Below are 21,816 nucleotides of genomic sequence, written 5' to 3' on the forward strand. Positions count from 1 at the left end.
CCACACTCCTTGGCAGCAAATTCCACTGTCGAACAGCTCTTACTGTCAGGAAGTTCTTCCTAATGTTTAGGTGGAATCTTCTTTCTTGTAGTTTGGATCCATTGCTCCGTGTCCACTTCTCTGGAGCAGCAGAAAACAACCTTTCTCCCTCCTCTATGTGACATCCTTTTATATATTAGAACATGGCTATCATATCACCCCTTAACCTCCTCTTCTCCAGGCTAAACATGCCCAGCTCCCTTAGCCGTTCCTCATAAGGCATCGTTTCCAGGCCTTTGACCATTTTGGTTGCCCTCCTCTGGACACGTTCCAGTTTGTCAGTGTCCTTCTTGAATTGTGGTGCCCAGAACTGGACACAGTACTCCAGGTGAGGTCTGACCAGAGCAGAATACAGTGGCACTATTACTTCCCTTGATCTAGATGCTATACTCCTATTGATGCATCCCAGAATTGCATTGGCTTTTTTAGCTGCCGCGTCACACTGTTGGCTCATGTCAAGTTTGTGGTCAACCAAGACTCCTAGATCCTTTTCACATGTACTGCTCTCAAGCCAGGTGCCCCCCATCTTGTATTTGTGCCTTTCATTTTTTTCCCCCAAGTGCAATACTTTACATTTCTCCCTGTTAAAATTCATCTTGTTTGTTTTTGCCCAGTTCTCTAATTTTTCAAGGTCGTTTTGAAGTGTGATCCTGTCCTCTGGGGTGTTAGCCACCCCTCCCAGTTTGGTGTCATCTGCAAATTTGATCAGGATGCCCTTGAGTCCATCATCCAAGTCGTTGATAAAGATGTTAAATAAGACCGGGCCCAAGACAGAACCCTGTGGCACCCCACTAGTCACTCTTCTCCAGGATGAAGAGGAACCATTGATGAGCACCCTTTGGGTTCGGTCAGTCAGCCAGTTACAAATCCACTGAGTGGTAGCAGAGTCAAGACCGCATTTTACCAGCTTATTTACAAGAATATCATGGGGCACCTTGTCAAATGCCTTACTGAAATCAAGGTAGGCTATATCCACTGAGTTCCCTTCATCTACCAGGCTTGTAATTCTGTCAAAAAATGAGATCAGGTTAGTCTGACATGACTTATTTTTCAGAAATCCATGCTGACTATTGGTGATCACAGCATTCCTTTCTAGGTGCTCACAGACTGTTTGCTTAATGATCTGCTCCAGAATCTTCCCTGCTATTGATGTCAGACTGACTGGGCGGTAATTATTTGGGTCCTCTCTTTCCCCCTTTTTGAAAATAGGGACAACATTTGCCCTCCTCCAGTCTGCCGGGACTTCGCCTGTTCTCCAGGAATTCTCAAAGATGACTGCCAGTGGTTCTGAGATCACATCTGCCAGTTCTTTTAATACTCTTGGATGCAGTTCATCTGGCCCTGGAGACTTGAATACATCTAAACTAGCCAAGTATTCTTGTACTATCTCCTTAGTTATTCTGGGCTGTGTTTCCTTTGCTGAATCATTTGCTCCAAATTCTTCAGGTCGGGCATTGTTTTCTTTATCGGAGAAGACTGAGGCAAAGAAGGCATTGAGGAGTTCAGCCCTTTCTGTGTCCCCTGTTTGCATTTCACCATCTTCTCCTCTGAGTGACCCCACTGCTTCTTTGTTCTTCCTTTTGCTACGAACATACCCATAAAAGCCTTTTTTGTTGCTTTTAACCTCTCTAGCAAGCCTGAGTTCATGCTGTGCTTTAGCTTTTCTGACTTTTCCAACAAACGTTTTTCCAACAAACGTTTGAGACTAGCTCCCATAAATCTAAAAGATGGATCAAACTTCCTGCGCCGCTAGGCGCGCGCCGCTGCCCTGCTAGGTCTGATAAGCTCCTCCCACAGCTAATCCCCTGTCTCAACAGAAACCCTGCCCCCTCTGACCTTTGCACAGGGAGAACAGCTAATCAGCCAGAAAGAAACACACACACACAAGAAAACCTTTTTTGCTCCTTCTTCAACTGCTGCCCTGCTAGGTAGAAAGTGGAACCAGACATGTTGTGCCAGGGAAGAGTGTGGAGAGAAGCCTACGCAGCCACTTGGGTGCCAGAGATCTACTAAGCCCCGTAGAAACCCCAGTATTCAGCCCACTCTTTGCTGCTGGCTGTTGTGTTCCTTTACTGTGTGCAGTCCAGAATGGCTCTACCATTAGGCAGAATGAGGCAGTTGCCTCAGGTAGCAAGTGCTGGGGTGGGTAGAGATGGGTAGACCACACAAGCTGCACTGCACCTCCTCAGTTAGCCTGCTGCCCCTTCAGCAGCATCAAAACAGAGCCCATGGCCAGCCCAGTAAAGCTTCTGTTTGTGGAATTTGTCAGAGCCCCATATGACCCAGCTGTGATGGCTACTCCTCCAACGTATCTTCGGAACCCATCCAGGCTCTCCTCCAATGGTGATTAAGGACCTAAGCCTTTGAATGAGACTTCAGGCATGCACTCCATTGCACAGAGTACCCAGACAGCAGCAGAAGCAGCCAGAAATATATGCTACATTGCTACTTCATTTCTAACTATGCAAGACAGAAAAGAATATGTGTCTGCTCTCCGTGAGAGACAGGAAAAAAAAGAAAAGGTCAAAGAAACAGGAAACCAGTAACATCAACATCCGTCTCCCGTCTCCCGTGAGACTTCCAACAGTCTGGAATGTCAACAGAGTCTTGTGACTCCAAGAACTGCACAGTGGCATAACTGAAACCTAACAGAATTATGTGTACAGAGGGAGTATCTTGTCCAGGGGCATTGGGTATAGGAGGTTCAAGGGGCTTCAGCCATGTAAACATCTTGAGGCAGAGGTCCAAACAAGCTGCAATATTGAGGGGCTCACATCCCCAACCATCGCTGGGCACCCTTTGTGTGCCCCACCCCTGCCCCTGCCCAGAAGACCAGGAGTCAAGAGGAGGCTGGGCCAAGCAAGGGGATCTTCACCTTCTCTCCTCCCAAACTCCACCCGGCAGTCCAGGAGTCGAGAGGGGCCTGGGACAAGTGAGGACAATCTTTGCCTTCATTCCTCCCAGCCTCTGCCTGGTATCCTGGCAGCCGGAGGGGGCTGGGACGAGCGAGGGCGAAGATCGCCTTCTTTGCTCTGCCTCCTCCTCCCTGCCCTATGCCACACTTATACAAATTTCCACATTTACAAAAAGAAAACAGCCAAATACATTTATTCTTCAACTTCCTTTTCCCCCTTCCAGGGTTCCTTCTAATTATTTTCCTCCTGCTACTGCATATTCTAATTACTCCATATAAATTATACGATATACAATATACAATATCTTTATTGTCATTGTCCCATGCAGAACAATGAAATTGAAAAACTACATAAAGCTACTACATACTACATAAAAACTACATAAAACTACATAAAAACTACATAAAACATTCAAAAACCTCTAAAAACTCTGAAACCCCATTTTAAAATACACTATGCTATAGAGACCCCTTATGTTACTCCATTTAAGTATAACTTACTCCATATAAATTATTTCCCACTTTCTCCCAACTTAATTATATGCTGCTGAATTTACTTCAATTCTGCTAGCATTTTTATTTCTTAGTTATCAGAAAAGTTTCCTCCAGCACTTCCTGCTGGATATGGATAATGGAGGATGACAGAGACTGCTTGCTCTGAGCAGCCTGATTGCTGTGAGGATCGAAGAATGGGACTCAGGCAAAGCACCTTCTCAAAAAGAGCCTGAAGGAAAAGTTCAGGTTCTGAAGGGTCCGGTGGTGTCAAAATATGCTCTCTAGATTCTCCCAAAGCTCCCTAGGTAGCTGGGAAAGATCCCAGATTGAGCTCAGACACATGGCACAATTGAAGACCCGCAGAAAGCTGCTTCTTGTGCCTCCATTGAAGCAGTGACATCTCCAAACAAAGGAATTTGGACCAATTTGACAAGGCAAGAAAAAGAATTTAAGGTAGTGGTAGTGTCAATAAAACCATTGGATCCAGACTAGGGTGGCAAAGAGGAGCCCCCCCCCCCCGGATGTGGGTGTTGATCTGCATGGAAAAAATATGCAGAGACTGAATTAAGAATGAGAATGAGAAGTACAGTCTAGTGATTATTTTTACAAGCATTCCAGGCGAAGAATTTTGATTAACTTGTGATTTCTCTAAATCTCTGAATGCAGAATTTTTGTGACTTTATAAATATCTTCCAGCAAGCGGGTCAAATCACAAAGATCATTAAATGTTGTGGAATGGAAGAGAGGAAAGTGGGACTTTCTGTTTTCCTTTCTTTTTCCTTTTTCCCTTTTAAAAATACATATTTTGTATATATATATATTTCTTTGCCTCCTTTTGATAACCCAAAGGAGATGGACATTGTGAGACTGAATTTCATCTGAATTACTTTGTGGATTGCTGATTTTTTAATTATTATTATTATTATTTGGTAATACATAAACTAAGGATTAATTTTTATTTTTATTCACTCTGTGCATTTTTACAATTTTTTATTGGGATCTGATGGGGTTAGATACTAACTGGTGACAAAGGGTGGAAATGTAAATGTCCCACAAGAGGGGACAAGACACTGGATAAAGTTTATTCGAATGTAAATCACGGCTATAGGGCTTTACAGCTGCCACACTTGGGCCAGTCCGACCATATGTCTCTGTTCCTGGTACCAGCATATATCCCAGTCAGGAAACGGGCTCCCACAATATTAAAATCTGTTAAAATCTGGCCTGAAGGTGCTATTCACCAGCTGCAGGACTGTTTTGAGAGAACCAATTGGGATATTTTCGATAGTTCAGACCTGGAGGAGCACACGGCGGCAGTTCTGTGCTATATCAATCACTGCACAGACACTGTCACTGTAAACAAATCCATCCGGTTTTACCCCAATCAGAAACCCTGGATGAATAGAGAGGTCCAGTGCCTGTTGCGGGAAAGGAACAGGGCTTTCAGGTCAGGCGAGGTGCAGCTTTACAGTGTAGCAAGAGCAAACTTGAGGAGGGGTATTCGACGGGCAAAATTGGATTATAGGCTGAGGATTGAGGATAATTTAAGGAGCAACAACACAAGACAGATGTGGCAGGGGATTCAACATATTACCAACTACAAACCTAACCTTGGTGCTGTCGACGGTGACCCCTTGCTGGCGGAGGAGCTTAACCTCTTCTTTGCTCGCTTCGAGAAGGAGCCACCTGAGACGCCGGTATTACAGCCACCAGCCCATAGGGGCCCCTCATTCACGGTAGAGGAACATGAGGTGAGACAGGTTTTGAGGATGGTGAATCCGAGGAAGGCGGCTGGACCTGATGGAATCACTGGAAAGGTGTTGAAGGGCTGTGCGGATCAGCTGGCGAGGGTCTTTACTAAGATCTTCAATAAGTCCTTACACCAGTCTATTGTCCCACCCTGCCTGAAGTCGTCAACTATTGTCCCTCTGCCTAAAAAATCCACAATCAGTAGTTTGAATGACTATAGACCAGTTGCACTGACTCCAATCATCATGAAGTGTTTTGAGAAACTGGTGCACCGTCACATTATTTCCTGTCTTCCATCAACTTTTGACAACTACCAGTTTGCATACAGAGCAAATAGATCCACAGAAGACGCCATCAATACCACTCTCCATGCTGCTCTGTCCCATCTGGAGCAGCTGGGGAGTTATGTGAGGCTGCTGTTTGTGGATTTTAGCTCTGCTTTTAACACTATCCTCCCCCATAGACTGGTGTCCAAGCTAGAGGCGATTGGACTCTCCAACTCCACCTGTCTCTGGGTTTTGGATTTTTTGTCAGAACGTTCTCAGAGGGTTAGAGTAGGGTCACACATGTCCACAGCCCTTAGCCTTAACACCGGCTCACCACAGGGTTGTGTGTTGAGTCCCCTGCTCTACACTCTCTATACGTATGACTGTACAGCCATCTATTCCAGCAACAAAATCATCAAGTTTGCTGATGACACTACGGTGGTAGGGCTCATTTCAGGAGGGGATGAGTCCGCCTATCGGGACGAGGTGGAGCGGCTCTGTGTTTGGTGTGGAGAGAACAATCTGGCTCTTAATACGGCTAAGACCAAGGAATTGGTGGTGGATTACAGGAAAAAAAAGGCGGACATTCAGCCCTTGTATATCAACGGGGAACGGGTGGAGAGGGTGGCGGAATTCAGGTTTTTGGGAGTAGCTATCGATCAGGGCATGACTTGGAGCGCACATACCACTGCTCTGGTGAAGAAGGCCCAGCAGAGAATTTATTACCTCAGACTTTTAAAGAAGAACAATCTGAGTGAGAGACTGCTGGTGTGCTTCTACCGAGGCTCCATAGAGAGCATTCTTACATACTGTATTTGTGCTTGGTTCTCCAGTTGTACAGCTAGGGAGAGGAAGGTGCTCCAGAAGGTCATAACCACAGCCCAAAGGATTATTGGTCATCCTCTCCCATCTTTGGAAGAACTGTACGGTTCCCGTTGTCTTAGGAAAGCAAATAACATCCTGCAGGATTCATCTCACCCGGGACACGGTCTGTTTGCACTACTGCCTTCTGGCAGGAGATATAGAAACATCAAGTCAAAGACAAATAGACTGAAAAACAGTTTCTATCCAAGAGCTGTGGCCTTTTTGAATGCTGTAACTCGATAGTGTGACCTGGGAGTTTGATGGGTGTGGTGTGGGTGTGGCTGGAATGTGGTTTTATTGGTTGTTGTTGTTGTCTTGCTTTTGATGTTTTAAGGGATGGCATCCAATTTCGTTGCACTTTGTACAATGTTGCACTTGTGTAATGACAATAAAGAATCTATTCTATTCTATTCTAAATATAGTGATATAGTGACACAGTGCAGCCCAAAAACTAATTGCAGGGTCTTTTTTATTTCCTTTTTAAGTATTTCCCTATAATAAAGGAAAGATCACCATCTAGTGACATTATGATATGGCTATGGCTAAAGTCGGCAAGAAACCACCTCCAGGCCCATCACAACACCAAGTCAGAGAAAAGGTTTAATTGTAGAAGGAGACACAAATTTGACATTAGAATTTCAATAGAAACGAGAAAAGAGGTGGGGGAGGGTATACAGAGACTAGGACAGAAGGCTGATTTTAATGCGCAGGCAGTCCAAAACTTATCAGCAGAAATTGCAGAACTGTCACATAAAACTTCAGAAATAGAGAAAACCGTACAGGATTTAAAGGTGAAAACATCCAGCTTGGAGGAATCATTTAAGAAAGTAGAAGGGGAGCTAAGAGAAACAAAGAGGAGCAAGAAAGAATGAGGGGGGATGCTGAAGCAATCAAATTGCTTTATGAACAGACTCTGGATGAGATCACAGTTATGGAAGCACATCTAAAAGATTTGATTCTTAGTTTGAGATTTGCCAGAAGATACGGCAGTGGAATTAAGTGAAAAAATAATGAAAGAACTTGAGAATTTGATTGAAATGGGTGAAGAAACTGTTAAAGTGGCAGTGGATAGATCTTTTCATGTAAAATCAAGATATGCTAAAGCAAAAAGTCTGTCGGGTGATTGGTTTTTCTAAAATTCAAAGAGATTTAAAGACAGAGTAATACAGAAGCACTATCAGAAAAATCTCAGGATGATGACCAGAGAATAATAATTTTGAAAGAAATCCTGATGGGACTACTTCGGAAAGGAGCAAATTACAAATATCTGATGGACGCACCGTGATAAAACAAAATCGCTTTTCATTGGGAATACCCTGATGGAGTCTCCTTTATATTTAAAGGGTGAAAGTAGAGATGTAGAGATCCCACAGAAGCAGATAAATTCTGGAGAAAATATGGAAAAGAATTAGCAGGAGAAAGAGCATTTGGTTTGGAGCCATAACATGAAGAAGAATCAACAGAGGGGGAGAAGAGAGATAAATGAAAATAATAATAATAATAATAATAATAATAATAATAATAATAATAATAATAATAATAATAATAATAATAATATCTTTATTGTCATTGCCCCCAAAATGGCATTGATAATCCTAATGTGGAATGTAAATTGACTCAATAATAAAACAAAAAGGGTAGGGATTGAATATGTGGTAAAAATAAATAAATTTGAACGTGATTTGCTCTCAGGAAATGGATATTGCGATGAAACACAGAAGAATTCTGATCAATAAAAGGTTATTGAAAGGACTTTGTGACCTCTGACTATACAAACAAAAGAGGCATAGTAATGTATACAAAAACCAGAATTAGATCCAAAACAATTATTTAAAGATGAGTAAGGAAGAATACTGATAATACAGATAACATCACATGGAGAGAGAGAAAAAGAATATTAATAGATGTAGATGCACCAAATGACAACAAATCTGACTTTTAAAAGAGAAAGGAATATACGAATGAAAAGATAATTTTGATGACAGACATGAATGGTGTAGCTTCGCTGGAATGGGACAGCACTATAAGAGGAAGCGATACAAAAGAAGGGAAGCTACCTAAGGCCTTTTTCAGATGACAGAAAATGTAAGTCTAATTGATATGTGGAGAGAGAAACACCCACTGGACAGACAATTTACATTTTACTTGTCTGAGAATAATTCAGCGAGTTGAACAAACTCTGTATGGACTTCTAGAAATTTGTACACTAAGGTAAAGAAGGTAGAAATTTTACCCAGGACATTATCAGATCACAACTCTATTATTATGGAATTAAGAACAGAGCAAAATTGCTGATTCAGACTAAATGAGAATTTATTAATCAAGAGATATTAGAAAAGGGGGGAATATTAAGAGATTATTTTGAAATCAATCTGAATCAGGAGACAATTTGAAAGTGGTATGGGATGCAAGTAGAGGAGTCTAAAGACTTTTTTTTAAAGAAGTGGTTTAATAACTGCCTCTTTCAGTGGGTCTGAGAAGGCTACCTCACAGAGAGAAGCATTCACCACCCCACGGAGCCCATTGCCCAGCCCTTCCCGGCTCACTTTTATGAGCCAGGATGGGCAAGGATCAAGGAGACAGGTGGTTGGTTTCACTCGTCCAAGCAGCCTGTCCACATCCTCGGAGGTAACAGATTGGATGAGCAAGTAAAATCCTCAGTGATACACTGGGCAACTGATATCAGTCATAATATAGACATGGAAGCATGGGAATGATTGTGGAGTATGGATATAAAAGTCACAGCATGCTATGGTTTAAGAGAAAATTGTATGAAAATGATGTCTTGTTGGTATCTAACAGTGAGTACACTGGCAAAAATGTATAAATCTAAATCAAACAAGTGTTGGCAATGTAACGAGAAAGAAGGTTCTTATTATCATATGTGGTGGTCTTGTAGTAAGGTTAAAGCTTACTGGGAAATGATCTACAATTAATTGAAAAGGATGTTCAAAATAACTTTTGTAAAAAAACAAACCCAGAAACTTTTCTTTCTTTCTTTCTTTCTTTCTTTCTTTCTTTCTTTCTTTCTTTCTTTCTTTCTTTCTTTCTTTCTTATATATATATTTATTAAAGATTTCTTGGTTAACAAAAGTATGTGCAAAGTCTCTTATTTTTCAAGTTACACTTTCTACAGATCAGTTTCATTTGTTGAGACATTAGTGTTGTATTAGGGAGAAAAGGGGGTAAGAAGTGAAGGGGGAAATGGCGAGTCAGGTAGGGTCGGGTGCCAATGTTTCACCTCAAATATTTCTTGCTAATGGCTACCACAGTGTATGAAAATCCTTTTTTCTGGGGTGGCAATGATATGTTGGCTACTGATGGCTAAAGCAGAATTGTCTTTCTTCAAGCATCTGGTTTTCAGAAGTTTGTAGCCTTCATAAAATCTCCCACGGGTGAATACGTTATCGTATTTATGATGATCCTCTTAACTGCGTTGACACTGCTGCTTTTCCTGCTATGTAAGTACATAATTGGCGTACTTTGCTACTACTGTCCTGGGCTTTGCTTGAATGCCAATAGCATTTCCAAAAAGAGATGGTAGGATCCAGTTTCCATTTACCCCATTTACCCGCTCTCTTTGATATCAGGGAGGGAGTTACAGCTGTCACCCACTGAAAGCAATGACACTGTTTTGTTCTCCCTGAATAAGTGAGTTCCAGCATTTGGAACAGAAGCACAGGCTAACACAAGTCCCTGGGACACCCTGGGCAATTCCCTTTCCCAGTTGCCATTCTCTGCTCCTTTCCCAACTAATCCTCATTTGCTTTGGAAGACCCCCCATTCCTGATCCTCACCAGCCTGCCCTCTGCTAGGGCTCCAGTCCCTTGAAGGAAAGTGCTTGGGGAAAACAGGCTGCAGAGGATAAGGCCATGGCCAAAGTGGGTGGGTCCAGAGCCTACCTAAATATCTAGATATATGCGGGGCTTTTTTCAGCTGAATTTGATCAGGATGCTGTTCTGGCCCCTCTCAGGTGGGCGCCATTGCCATTTTAAGAGAAGAAGGGAGGCATTTGTCAGAGCTGCTTCAAGATCCTAGCTCACAGAGGATCACGCTAGCCAGCGGTCATTAAGTAAAAGTCTTTATTGAGTTACAGTTTCCATTCCCAAGCTGCTGCGTGCAACTCTACGTCTAATGGCTAGATCGGCGAAGCTCCGTCTGAGTCTCCGCCCCTTGTGCACCAACTTAATATCCTAGCCCTGCTCCACCTTTTCCGCCTGACTGCTCTCCTCTGGGTCCCTCTGCCCCCCGGGGTCTCTTCCTTCCGGGATTCTTCTGACGCCGACCCCCCGGAACTCCCTGTCTCCTTGCGCCGGGCTTTAGGACCTGGCTCCCTTTCCTGGCTGCCTACTGCGTCACTTTCCTGTGCATTTGAACTTGGCGCGCGCGCCCAACCTTCCACTTTCCGTCTGACCGTTTCTTCGCTCCCCGATGGAGGTGTGGCCACTCCTGACTCGTGCCCTCCCCCCTGTTGCGAGCTGCCAGCGCTTGATCTCTGGCGCTCCTCCTCTTCCCTGCTCTCTGGCTGTGACGCTGGTCCCGATTTCCAACTGCTCTCCTCTGAGTCCCCTCTGGCTCTATCTTCCTGGGGTGTCCCCCTAGGCTCCCCCCTTGCCCTGACCACTGGTGCTCCTTTCTGTGAATCTTCTGTGAATCTTCTCGGAGATCTCGGGTCGTCGTCATCACTCATCTTTTCTTCTGCCTCCTCCCCCTCGCTCTCTGTTTCCTCCCTTGCCCTTGCCTCTGCTCCTGAACCCCTGACATCCATCCCCCCCTCGAAGCCCCCCGTTCCCCCCTCCCCTCCTTCCTGTGCGGGAACTGGGTGCTGCTGTGTCAGAGGGACGAACGTCGGATACAGTTCGCTTCCCGTGGCGGGCCTCCATCTGAAGTCTCCCGGTTCTGCCTCCCTGCTCTCGTCGACGACGGTCACCTCCGCTTCCATCTCTGTGCCGCCGTGCTCGAAACCAGGGTCGTCCCCGAAAACGTTCATGTCCGTCTCTCCCTCACTTCCTCCTGGCGGCGTTGCTCGTCCTGGACCTTCCTGCCACTTCCTGCGCCACTGCTCCTCTGGTCTATCGTCCCACCAATACGAGGGTTCTGAGGCAGATCCCGAGGGTGACCCCTCCGGGGAACGGGCGTCTCGTATCAGGTCCTCGTCCGAGTCGAACCCCCGGAACGTGCTGGCAGAAAGCGTTGGCGTGAAAAGCCAGTCGTCGAAAAATTCTGCTGGCATTGGTCTATGTGGGAAGAGGGCATGAAACTCGTCTTTGAGCAGAGGTTCGTCCAAGGCGTAGCCCGGCACCCAGCTGTTCGCACTGGCCGGGGTGCCCTCCTTGGCGAGAAGGTATTCTACCCCTTCTTCCCCCCATCTGGAGTCCAAAATCTCCGTGACTTCGTTGATGCGTTCCTTCTGTGCCACTCCCGCGTGCCCGGTTCCTTCTCTGAGCGGACTCGGTGCCGTTCCGGGTTCCTGAAACCTGTGCGGTGCCTTGTAGGGGGTGAGCACCGATCTGTGGAACACCGGATGCATTCTGGAACCCTCCGGAAGCGCCAGCCTGAAAGCCACCGGGTTGACCTGCTCTTCGACTTGGTAGGGCCCCAGTTGCTTATGCCCCAGCTTCTTCTTGGCCAACGACCTGGCCGGCACTGCGTGGGCTGCTAACCAGACCCAGTCTCCCACATGGATCTCTTCGCCAACCCTTCTGTGTTTGTCCGCTTGCACCTTGTATGCATGTTTGGCCAGCTCCAGGTGTCGCCGCAGCTGATCGTGGACCTCCTGCAACTCCGACGCGAACGCATCTGCTGTCTGCGGCTCCCCCTCCCCCATCCTTTCCAGTCCCGGGAAGGTTCTGGGGTGCCTCCCGTTGTTAGCGAAGAACGGTGTGACCCCCGTGGACACGTGCTTCGTGTTGTTGTAGGCAAACTCGGCGAGCGGCAGGTAATCCACCCACGTCGCAGGCTGTTGATTCGCATAACATCTCAGGTACTGCTGCATGATGGCATTGACCCGCTCCGCCTGCCCGTTGGTCTGCGGGTGTCTCGCCGACGCCAGGTTGATCTTGACGTTCAGGAAGCCCATCAGCTTCTGCCAGAAATTCGAGATGAACTGTCGCCCCCGGTCGGACAGTATAGACCGTGGCAGACCGTGAACCTTGAACACGTGGTCTATGAACAGTTTGGCGGTTTGCTCCGCCGTGGCCACCTTGGCACACGGAATGAAATGTGCCATCTTGGAGAACAAGTCCACCACCACCAGCACGGCCGTCTTGCCCCTCGAGCTGGGCAGATCCGTGACAAAGTCCAGGGCCACCCTCTCCCATGGTTCGACCGGAGTTTGCAGCGGTTCCAACAGTCCGGCCGGTGGTTTGTGCACCGGTTTGGCCCTCTGGCAGGTGTCACACCTCGCCACGTAGTCCGCGACCTCCCCTCTCATTCCAGGCCACCAGAAGTCCCTGGCGACTAATTCCACCGTCTTCTCCTTGCCAAAGTGCCCGGCAGTGGGCGCGTCGTGCAGCTGCTGCAGTACCTTGGCGCGAAGTTCGTCTCCCGGCACGTAGATGGCTCCTTTACGGATGAGCAATCCATCTCGCAGCTGGAACTCGTCGGTCGCTGCCGTGCCCCTGTGCACCTCTGCCATCTTCGCTTGCGCGAAGGAGTCATCCTGCAACGCTCGCCGCACCGCCTCCAGGTCCACTGTTGCCGCAGCGCACGCCCACACTGTTGGTGCGAAGATGTGCATGGCGGCCGCTGGCTTGGCGTCCTCCAGATACTGTGGCTTACGAGAGAGAGCGTCCGCCATGATGTTGGTGTCCCCCGGGACATACTCTATTCGGAAGTTAAAGTTCGCAAAGAACTCAGCCCAACGTATCTGCCTTTGGTTCAGGAACTGTGCCGTGCGCCAGTGCTCCAGATTCTTGTGGTCCGTGCAGACCTGCACCGTGTGCTTGGCGCCGATCAGGAAGTGCCTCCATGCTTTGAATGCTGCATGAATGGCCAGCAACTCACTGTCCCAGATGGTGTAGTTCTGTTCGGACTTGCTGAGCTTCCTGGAGTAAAACGCTCCCGGCCGCCAAACCCCCTGCGGGTCTTTCTGCAGCAGGACTGCTCCCACGGCTCTGTCCGAGGCGTCTGTCTCCACCCTCATCGGCCTGCTGGGGTCGACATGCAGCAGCTGCTCTTCCGACTCGAAGAGACGCTTGAGTGCCTGAAAGGACTGCTCCGCCTGCTCTGTCCAGATGAACTTCTTTTTTTTGGAGCTAAGCGTGTCCGTGATGGCCGCTGTCTGCATAGCGAAGCCTTTGATAAACTTGCGATAGAAGTTCGCAAAGCCGACAAACCGTTGGACCTCCTTCCGGTTGCATGGGCTCTTCCAGTCCAACACCGCTCGAACCTTGGCGCTGTCCATGGCGAGCCCCTTGTCAGACAACTTGTAGCCCAGAAAATCCACCTCCGTCACGTCGAATTGGCACTTCTCCAGCTTGGCGTAGAGCCTATGCTGCTGTAGCCTGCTTAGCACTTCTTTGACGTGTCTGTCATGCTCCTGCTGCGATTCCGAAAAGATCAGGATGTCATCTAAGAAACAGACGCACGTCTTGTAGAGGAGCCCCGCCAACACGTGATGCATGAACGCTTGAAAAACGTGGGAGCCATTTTGCAATCCAAAAGGCATAACTCTATATTCGTAGGTGCCCAGCGGCGTGAACATGGCTGTCTTCCACTCATCCCCTTCCCGCATGCGAATGAGGTTGTACGCCCCTCGCAGGTCTAACTTGGTGAACACGCTGCCCTTCCGTACCTTTGCGAGGAGGTCGTCGATTCGGGGCATGGGGAAGTCCGATGGCTTGGTCACACTGTTTAAGATGCGATAGTCCACCACAAGTCTTTTTTGGGGCGTGTCCCGCTTCTTAACAAAGAATACAGGACTGCCCCCCGCTGCCTTGGACTCCCGGATGAAACCGCGCTCCAAATTATGATCTATGAACTCTTTGAGTTCCTGCAGTTCGTCCTCAGACATGGAATACAGCTTCCCTTTAGGCAGCGCCGCCCCCGGCAGCAGGTCAATTTTGCAGTCATATGGTCTGTGGGGGGGTAGCCTGTCTGCCTCCTTCTCGCAGAAAACCTCCAAAAATTCTGCGTACTTGTGGGGAATCGCTTGCAGCGTTCTGATTCACTGGAAAGACTCGGAGATCTCGGGTCGTCGTCATCACTCATCTTTTCTTCTGCCTCCTCCCCCTCGCTCTCTGTTTCCTCCCTTGCCCTTGCCTCTGCTCCTGAACCCCTGACAGCATTCATGCTGAGTTCCAGCACCTCTTTTTGTAGAAAAATAGCACTGGATAGATGAGCCCTTGCCCTATTTGAACACCTAATTCATTTTTAAAGGGCACTTGAAAGTAAGCAAAGCTGGGGGGGGGGGTCAAATGATCCAAGAATTTGCATATTTTAAGCATGTGGCAGAGCATGAGGCAGCCTGGCAAATGCAAGACTGTAGGACAAAGAGGACAGGTCTATCTAGACAACCAACAAGCTAAAGCTCTCAAAGGAAGGCCAAACCATCTGATGACAGAAGTAACAGGCCAAATTGAAACAGCGGCTGCCCTGCTGGTCTGAAGTCCTGCCAAGAGCTGAGAGCAGGAAATATTAATAGAAGTCATATTCATCGTTTTGTTGATTTGATTTCTTATCTGCGTTACAAGTCATCAATTTAAATTCAATATTAAAAGTAGTTTGAAACCAAGTATCCCCTCCCCCAGGTAGTCAGACATTTTAATCATTTCTTTTCTACCTACTTTATCCTTAGATCAAAAGGAAATGAAAATAAGAACTGAGTTTCAAATGGCAATGGATATGATTCGGACCTTTGTTGTTGGGCTTGATTCAATCCATGAAGACAAGGATGGTAAGCATTTTTTTATCACAGTTTCATTGCTCAGCAGGAAGAAAAGCAGATGGTTGTGATTCTCACATCCCCCCACTAGAAATGCTGTCCTTCCCCATCAAACTGTAATTCACAGTGTTTGTGCTGCTGCAAGATTTTAGCACTGGCACAAGGGGACTTTGCCCCCACTTCTCCCTGCATGCCATCACCAAAGCTGCTCTGCAGGGTGGGGAACAGATTGGAGGGAAAGGGGCGGAAGATTGCATTGCGCAAGGAGAAATTCCTGCACTGACATAATGTCCTCCTTAGAATTATGTGGAATGCAACACAATATTCATCAGGAAAAGAGTTTTGGCGCCTCTATTTTCTTAGATCTCACAAAGCATAACAGAAACCTGCAAAGTATTTTTTGTATATTTGGCTTTACTGTGGGACTCGAGGTGGGAATTGTTTTGTGACCCAGTGATTCCCAGCAGAAAAGGAGGACATAGGAGAGGAACATTAGAGATACTTCATGAGGCAGTTTTAATATGAGAATAGGAAAATGGATTGCATGGGTCTTTGGTCTGATCCAGCTGCAGGGGTCTTCTGAGGCTTCTCATTGGTGATCTCAGCCACAGAGAATCAAGTCTGTCCTCATATTCATAAGAACCCGATCCTGGAGCTCTGCTTATTGTTTCAGGCTAGAGTGTTTGAAAATGTTTGAAAATGGTTCTTAATATTTGCAGATTGTTATACTCTTTTGCCATGAACTATTTCAAATCTTTTAGACTTCGGAATACTCGCTGTAGCTCAAAACAAATCAGAGGAAATGCGGTATCTTGCCAACAAAAATGATGAACTGCAAAAAGTAATTGGTAAGCTACCCTGTGATGCTGAAGAATTGTAGTGCAGTGGGAACCTGCCCTTAGTCTACACCAGCTGAAAGCCCCTCCTCTAGCTGAATACTCTTAGAGCCAGAGCAGACTGGTGCCCTCCTTTGCATCCAGCCACCCTAGGGAAACATCAGAGATATTCAGTTCAGTTCTCTTGAACTTTTGAATTGATTTAGCCTCTGTGGTTAGGAAAGAAAAGACTTTGCCATTCTTTGCTATAACAGAGACAATCAAAACAGGTCAGCTGAAAGACCTGTCCTTTATTATGTTCACTCATGAGAGCCCCGCCTCTGCAGAGACAATCAAAACAGGTCAGCTGAAAGAGAGAGATTCATGAGCAGCACTTCAAAGGCAACTTCCGCCAACTTGGTCAGAGAGACTGCTGGGCAGTGGGGTGGTTGGTGCAACAGTAAAATCTCTCTCCTGTTTCACAAGCCCATCATCAGAAAGCGTAAAGTGATTATAAAATTGTCTATAAAGCTTTAGATGTGAGAGCAAAGAATGGGAATGAATGCATATCACATCACTTGTACATAAAAAGCAAGCTAAAGATGTTCAGCACAAAAACACACATTTTGTGAGAGTGGTATAATGCCATTTCTCTCTTTCTCTTTGACCTTTGGAAATATGATTGCTTTTAAAGACATTGTTCCAAAACCAGGTCTAAATCCTGATTGACATGGATCTAGAAAAGTAGTTTTCTCCAAGAGCATCTGGATCTGGTCCACAACCACCCTCTCAAGAACCTTGCCCAGGAAGGGGAGATTAGCAACCAGCAGGCAGTTACTTAGATTTTCTGAGCACAGCAGGCTGGGAGCAGCCCCTCTTGTAAAGAGGCATTAATCACCTTTCTAGTCCAGCCAGCTGTCCCCTCCCTGCTAGTTTGTATCAGCCACAAGGGGCAGGGTCCAGTGTACAAGTGGTGGTCCTGACGGATCCAAGGACCTTGTCCACATTCTTGAACCTTGTTGGATAACTGCCCGGGTCTGGCACATTTCCCTGTGCCAGAAATCCCGGCCGGCAGCAGAGCAGCAGCGTGTGCTTGATGTGTGAGTGAAGAGAGAGTCCAAAGGCTGTTTGTGCCTAATCTAAACAGCTTCATTTACACAGACAGATAAAACAAACAATCCCACTGGAGCCATAGCATTTATCTCTGACTCTTCTCCGGTGAGAAGTGAAAGTAACTTCACAGGCAAAGAACTCAGCTCCTGGATGTAGGAAGCTCCTCCCCAGATGCAGGACACATAGAGGTTAACCCTATAACCACCAAACCTCACAAATCTTACCGACTGAAACATGCCCAACACAATGGAAACAGACTCTGCTCTTTGAGATTTGTCTGCTGTAATAGCAGGGTGGGTCAAGATGCCAGGGGATGCAAGGAATTTTATCCACAAATGCTTTGCAAGCAAGTCACAGAAAGCTGCTTTCAGTTGTATCATCTCCTTTGGGCCAGACTGTAGCAGGCCCCACACTACCTGGGAAAGAAAACTCTGCTGGATAGCACAATGGAGGAAGCAAAGCAAGGCTTCTTTGTATCCTTTACTGCCACTTGGAAGGTTCGAGGATGAACCCTCACCAGTAGTTGAATGCATTCAACCAGATTTTTCCTCCACTTGCGTTCAAGCCATCTCCCAACTTCTTTTTTCGCCCTCTCCTCTGCAGTATACTAGGGGGCAAAACAGGCTGTATGAAGTGGGAGAGAGTACTCAGGGCCAATTGTGTCCATGGCCCAAGCCAAGGCAGGGGGGCTTCTGGGTAGTTGTGCCCACCTTGTGGCACTCCCTCCCCCCCAGATGTCAAGGGGGAAAAACTACTACCTGACTCTCAGAAGACATCTGACGGCAGCCCTGTTCAGGGATGTTTTAAATAGTTGATTGTGTTTTCATTTTTTGGAAGTAGCCCAGAGTGGTTGGGGGGAAACCCAGTCAGATGGGTAGCATATACTTTGTTGTTGTTATACGGTTGTTCCAGAGATCAGCCAAAACTCAGCAGGAGCACCTGTCAGATCAGCTGGAAAATCCCCCAGAGCCATTTGGAAGCCCACTGGATTTGGAAGCCCACTAGATCCATCCTGTCAGCTCCAGCAGGGAGAATGCTTGGGAGCAAACTGGGTGGTAAACCAGCAGAATCCCTCATCTGTCCCAGTTGCCCAATGCCAGGAACCTACATCCTAGATTCCCCTCCCCCCTCCACAACTCAACAGAGGGCCTGAAAAGAGAAAGAGAATTTTGATAAACCACAACTACTCCCCCTTCCCAACCTTCAAGTCTGCCCTGATTCTGCCCTGAGTATCCAGGTGGAAACAAGTATGTTAGGTTCTTGACTGCGCTCCCTGTTCCACCTGTGCCCACCCAGGTATTTACTGCAGCATCAGCATGGGTTGAAGAGTGAATGTTTTTCTTGTTTTAAGATTTCTGAGCTTCCTAGATGAATATATGTTACCATGCGGCGACGGAAATGAACTTAACAAAAATAATTGAAATCTGCACAGGCATACAAGGTGGTTCCCCTTAAATTCCCTATCTTGTTTTCTTTTTCTCTTCTTCCTCCATATCTGGCTTGACTCGAAGAGCACCTTATTGAAAACTTCAATGAGGGTTGGTTTATATATCAAAGGACAATGTATTTCCTTTCTCGTGACCATGACTCATGGGCAGATTCAAAAAAAAAATGTGAGAGGCAAGGCGCCAAGCTCCTTTCTCTGGAAACATATCAAGAACAGGTGAGCATCAAAGCTAAGTATAGGAATGGTAGGGGATCTTCTTGAGCCAAAGGGCTCCTATCATCACTATCCATTTAGGAAGGTTACATGTACCTGTATGCAGCCAAGACAGCAATTCCATCAGTCAAGCCAAGGGGTAGGAGGGGCAGGGAGAGCTGCTACCATCTGGGACTCAATAAGGTTTCTTGGAGCTGCTGAGCTCTAATAGAATGAAGCTGGCAGTCAGGAAGGAGATCTTCAAGGAGGAGGAGGAGGAAGAGGAGGAGGAGGAGGAGGAAGAGGAGGAGGAGGAGGAGATACTTCAGAGGCATCTATCTCTTGGATTCTCTGTAAATTCTTCCTCTGCTCTTTGAGATGTATTGAGTCCTTAGAAACAAACATTTCCCTCACCACGCTAACCTTTTGGCAGGAGAGTATCATGGAGATGACTCTAGAGGAGCTTGCAAGGTATATCCTTTTCCCAGCACTTTAGCCCTGGCACAGGGGCTACTGTGGTGCTGCAAGGCACAGACATGGGTGAGATCCCATCATCATGCCATCAAGCATACCACAACCGGACTGATTCCAGTGTCTCTGGAACCAACCATCAAACATGGATGCAGAAATTGGAGTATTTGACACACAGGTCACTGTCCTGCTAGGTGGTTCCAAGACCAACTGTTCTCTGGCACAGTCATTTACAGTATCTGGAAATTATAACTCTGTGTCATGACTGGAAGACATATGTAGTCAGTCTCGGTGAGGCCAGGTGAAGTTCCCCTTCACTACAATATTTCCTCTTTGGGATGCTTCCTTGATTCCATCACCATCATCTTCGTCATTCATCATCATCATCATCACCATCAGCATCATAATTTTGATCAGGGGGACAATACCGCATCCAGTATATGAAATTATTACTGGAGATGGGAATACAATGTATAGTTTTGATCACTTTCCCGCCAAAATTTGGATTGGGTCTTCAAATGTGATACCTTCTTTTAAAATGTGTTTGTTTCATGTCTGTTGAATTTCTGTAAAGGGCTATAGTCTCCCAGAGAAAGGGACACTGTCTTAAAAGATTTTATTTGTTCTTTCTCAACACCCCTACCCTAGAATTTTATCAACGAGCAAGTACAAAAGCGTAAGAAGTTTTTTTGGTTTGGAGTCTTTAAAGACAAGGCAAAGAAATGGAGATGGCTGTCAGGAATAGAGGCTATAATCACGTAAGTTTCTGCAGAAACATATGTTAATGGCCTGCATTCCAAAAAGTTGCAGATTCTGTTTACATAATTCGTTCTTTCCCTTTCCAAATATATTTTGCTATGCAATTTTCTCTACTACCAAAGATCTAAATATGTACTTCTCCACATCATTGCCCAGATGAGCGGCTGCTGCTTCTCACTAGGTTGCAGAGGCAGGAAGGCTACTCTTCCTGCTTCTCTTACCTAATGAATGTGGTGATTCGGAAGAGGCTGAAGGCATTCTTTTAAATGGTTTGTGCTGATTAGCTCAGCTTCAAAAGGACTTGCAGGAACCTAAAGCTGAGCAACACTGCCAGCTGGCAGTTTAAGACACTTCATGGTTCCCTTTAAGTACAGTGGTGCCCCGCAAGACTAATGCCTCGCAAGACGAAAAACCCGCTAGACGAAAGGGTTTTTTGTTTTTTGAGGTGCTTCGCAAGACGAATTTCCCTATGGGCTTGCTTTGCAAGACGAAACGTCTTGCGAGTTCTTGCGGGTTTGTTTCCTTTTTCTTAAAGCCGCTAAGCCGTTAATAGCCGCTAAGCCGCTAAGCCGTTAACAGCCGCTAAGCCGCTAATAGCCGTGCTTCGCAAGACGAAAAAACCGCAAGACGAAGAGACTCGCGGAACGGATTAATTTCATCTTGCGAGGCACCACTGTATCTAACAACTCTTTTCAGCTTGTGTGGATGGATGTACAAGGTCAGAGTAAGATCTCACTCACCCACAGCTTGGTAGAACAGAGAACTGGTCTGGCATTTATTACCAAGGCTGCATTAACAGAGGGCTGCTTTCAATTTTGCAAGGTCTCCTGGAACAAAATCCAATGACATTCATCTTCATTGATGCACCCAATACCAACCACGAATCCTTTTTGACAAAGGTATTGAGTAAACTTTACAAGCAGGCAGTGGGGTTGTATAATACTAGCTGGGAAATTAAACCCTGTATGCCAGTGGTTCCCAGTTAGCCAAGTACTGCAGACCCCTTCATTTTCAAAAGCCACGCCATGGGCCACCCTACCTTTGAACATTTTGATATCTCTGTGGCTGTTTTAGTTATGTGAATGACACCATGGAACCCCTGGGTGGGTGGTCCGTGGACCACCAATTGGGAGCCACTACTGTATGTGATCTTAGACTTGATCACCCAACATCTCGTGGGAGTAAAAAACACCTACTATTACTAGTAATATAAATTTAATAGATTTACAGAGAGCTAAAAATGAGGAAGTTATCACAGAATGAGTTTATCACAAACTTTTAGTGCTGTGTAGTGGGACTTGATTCAGGATACAATGGACACTGGAGAATGCAAGTGACAATAAGAGTGAGGCTAGGGTGATACCTTTGTCAACTATGGATAATTGATTAAACTTAGAATCAGCATGTAAGATTTAGATAAGATATATATGTGAGAGATATCATCTCATTTCAGACAACTGTATAATGGCTTTGTGGTTATAGATTATATTTTGTATTTCATTTGTAGACATAGCTATTTTTGTTTCTGTATAGTGTCATTGCTCTCCTCATGCATGGGGTGGGTGATGGATGTGAGATGAGGTGGATGAAGGTGGATGCAAATCTAACATGGTTTTAATATGCTCAGAACAATCACTACTGTGCTAACTCTGCTACTTGAGAGTAAGGATCTGTCAACACTTACAACGGTCCAGAGCAGATCTGAGGAGGATGTGGGTGCATATGGAAAGGAGAGAGGGCCAGTTCCTTTGCAGAAATGGAAATCCTGGCAATAGCAGAAGTATTGCATTGGATACTGCCCAAACTAA

General features: G+C 46.1%; 2 protein-coding genes across 12 annotated transcripts in view; both read left to right on the forward strand.

Moving 5' to 3' along the window:
* Window positions 1–21,816, forward strand: part of LOC308594305 (CD209 antigen-like protein C) — a 140,113-nt gene that overhangs the window by 117,622 nt on the left and 675 nt on the right. Inside the window, exons 4-8 of one of the 11 annotated variants that reach the window (XM_081207354.1) lie at window positions 9,678–9,788; window positions 15,125–15,223; window positions 15,973–16,059; window positions 18,651–18,802; window positions 19,898–20,007. The exons of 8 other annotated variants lie outside the window; for them this stretch is intronic. In XM_081207354.1, coding sequence (XP_081063480.1) covers window positions 9,678–9,788; window positions 15,125–15,223; window positions 15,973–16,059; window positions 18,651–18,802; window positions 19,898–20,007 — 559 coding nt within the window. Of the gene's footprint in view, window positions 1–9,677; window positions 9,789–15,124; window positions 15,224–15,972; window positions 16,060–18,650; window positions 18,803–19,897; window positions 20,008–20,830; window positions 20,908–21,816 lie in introns of all 11 variants that reach the window. 2 more of the 11 variants (XM_081207355.1, XM_081207353.1) reach the window with 2 other exon arrangements.
* Window positions 1–21,816, forward strand: part of LOC308594312 (CD209 antigen-like protein A) — a 156,834-nt gene that overhangs the window by 2,556 nt on the left and 132,462 nt on the right. The window lies entirely within an intron of this gene.

Source organism: Podarcis bocagei (genome assembly GCF_964188305.1).
Source record: "Podarcis bocagei genome assembly, chromosome: 9".
NCBI lineage: Eukaryota > Metazoa > Chordata > Lepidosauria > Squamata > Lacertidae > Podarcis > Podarcis bocagei.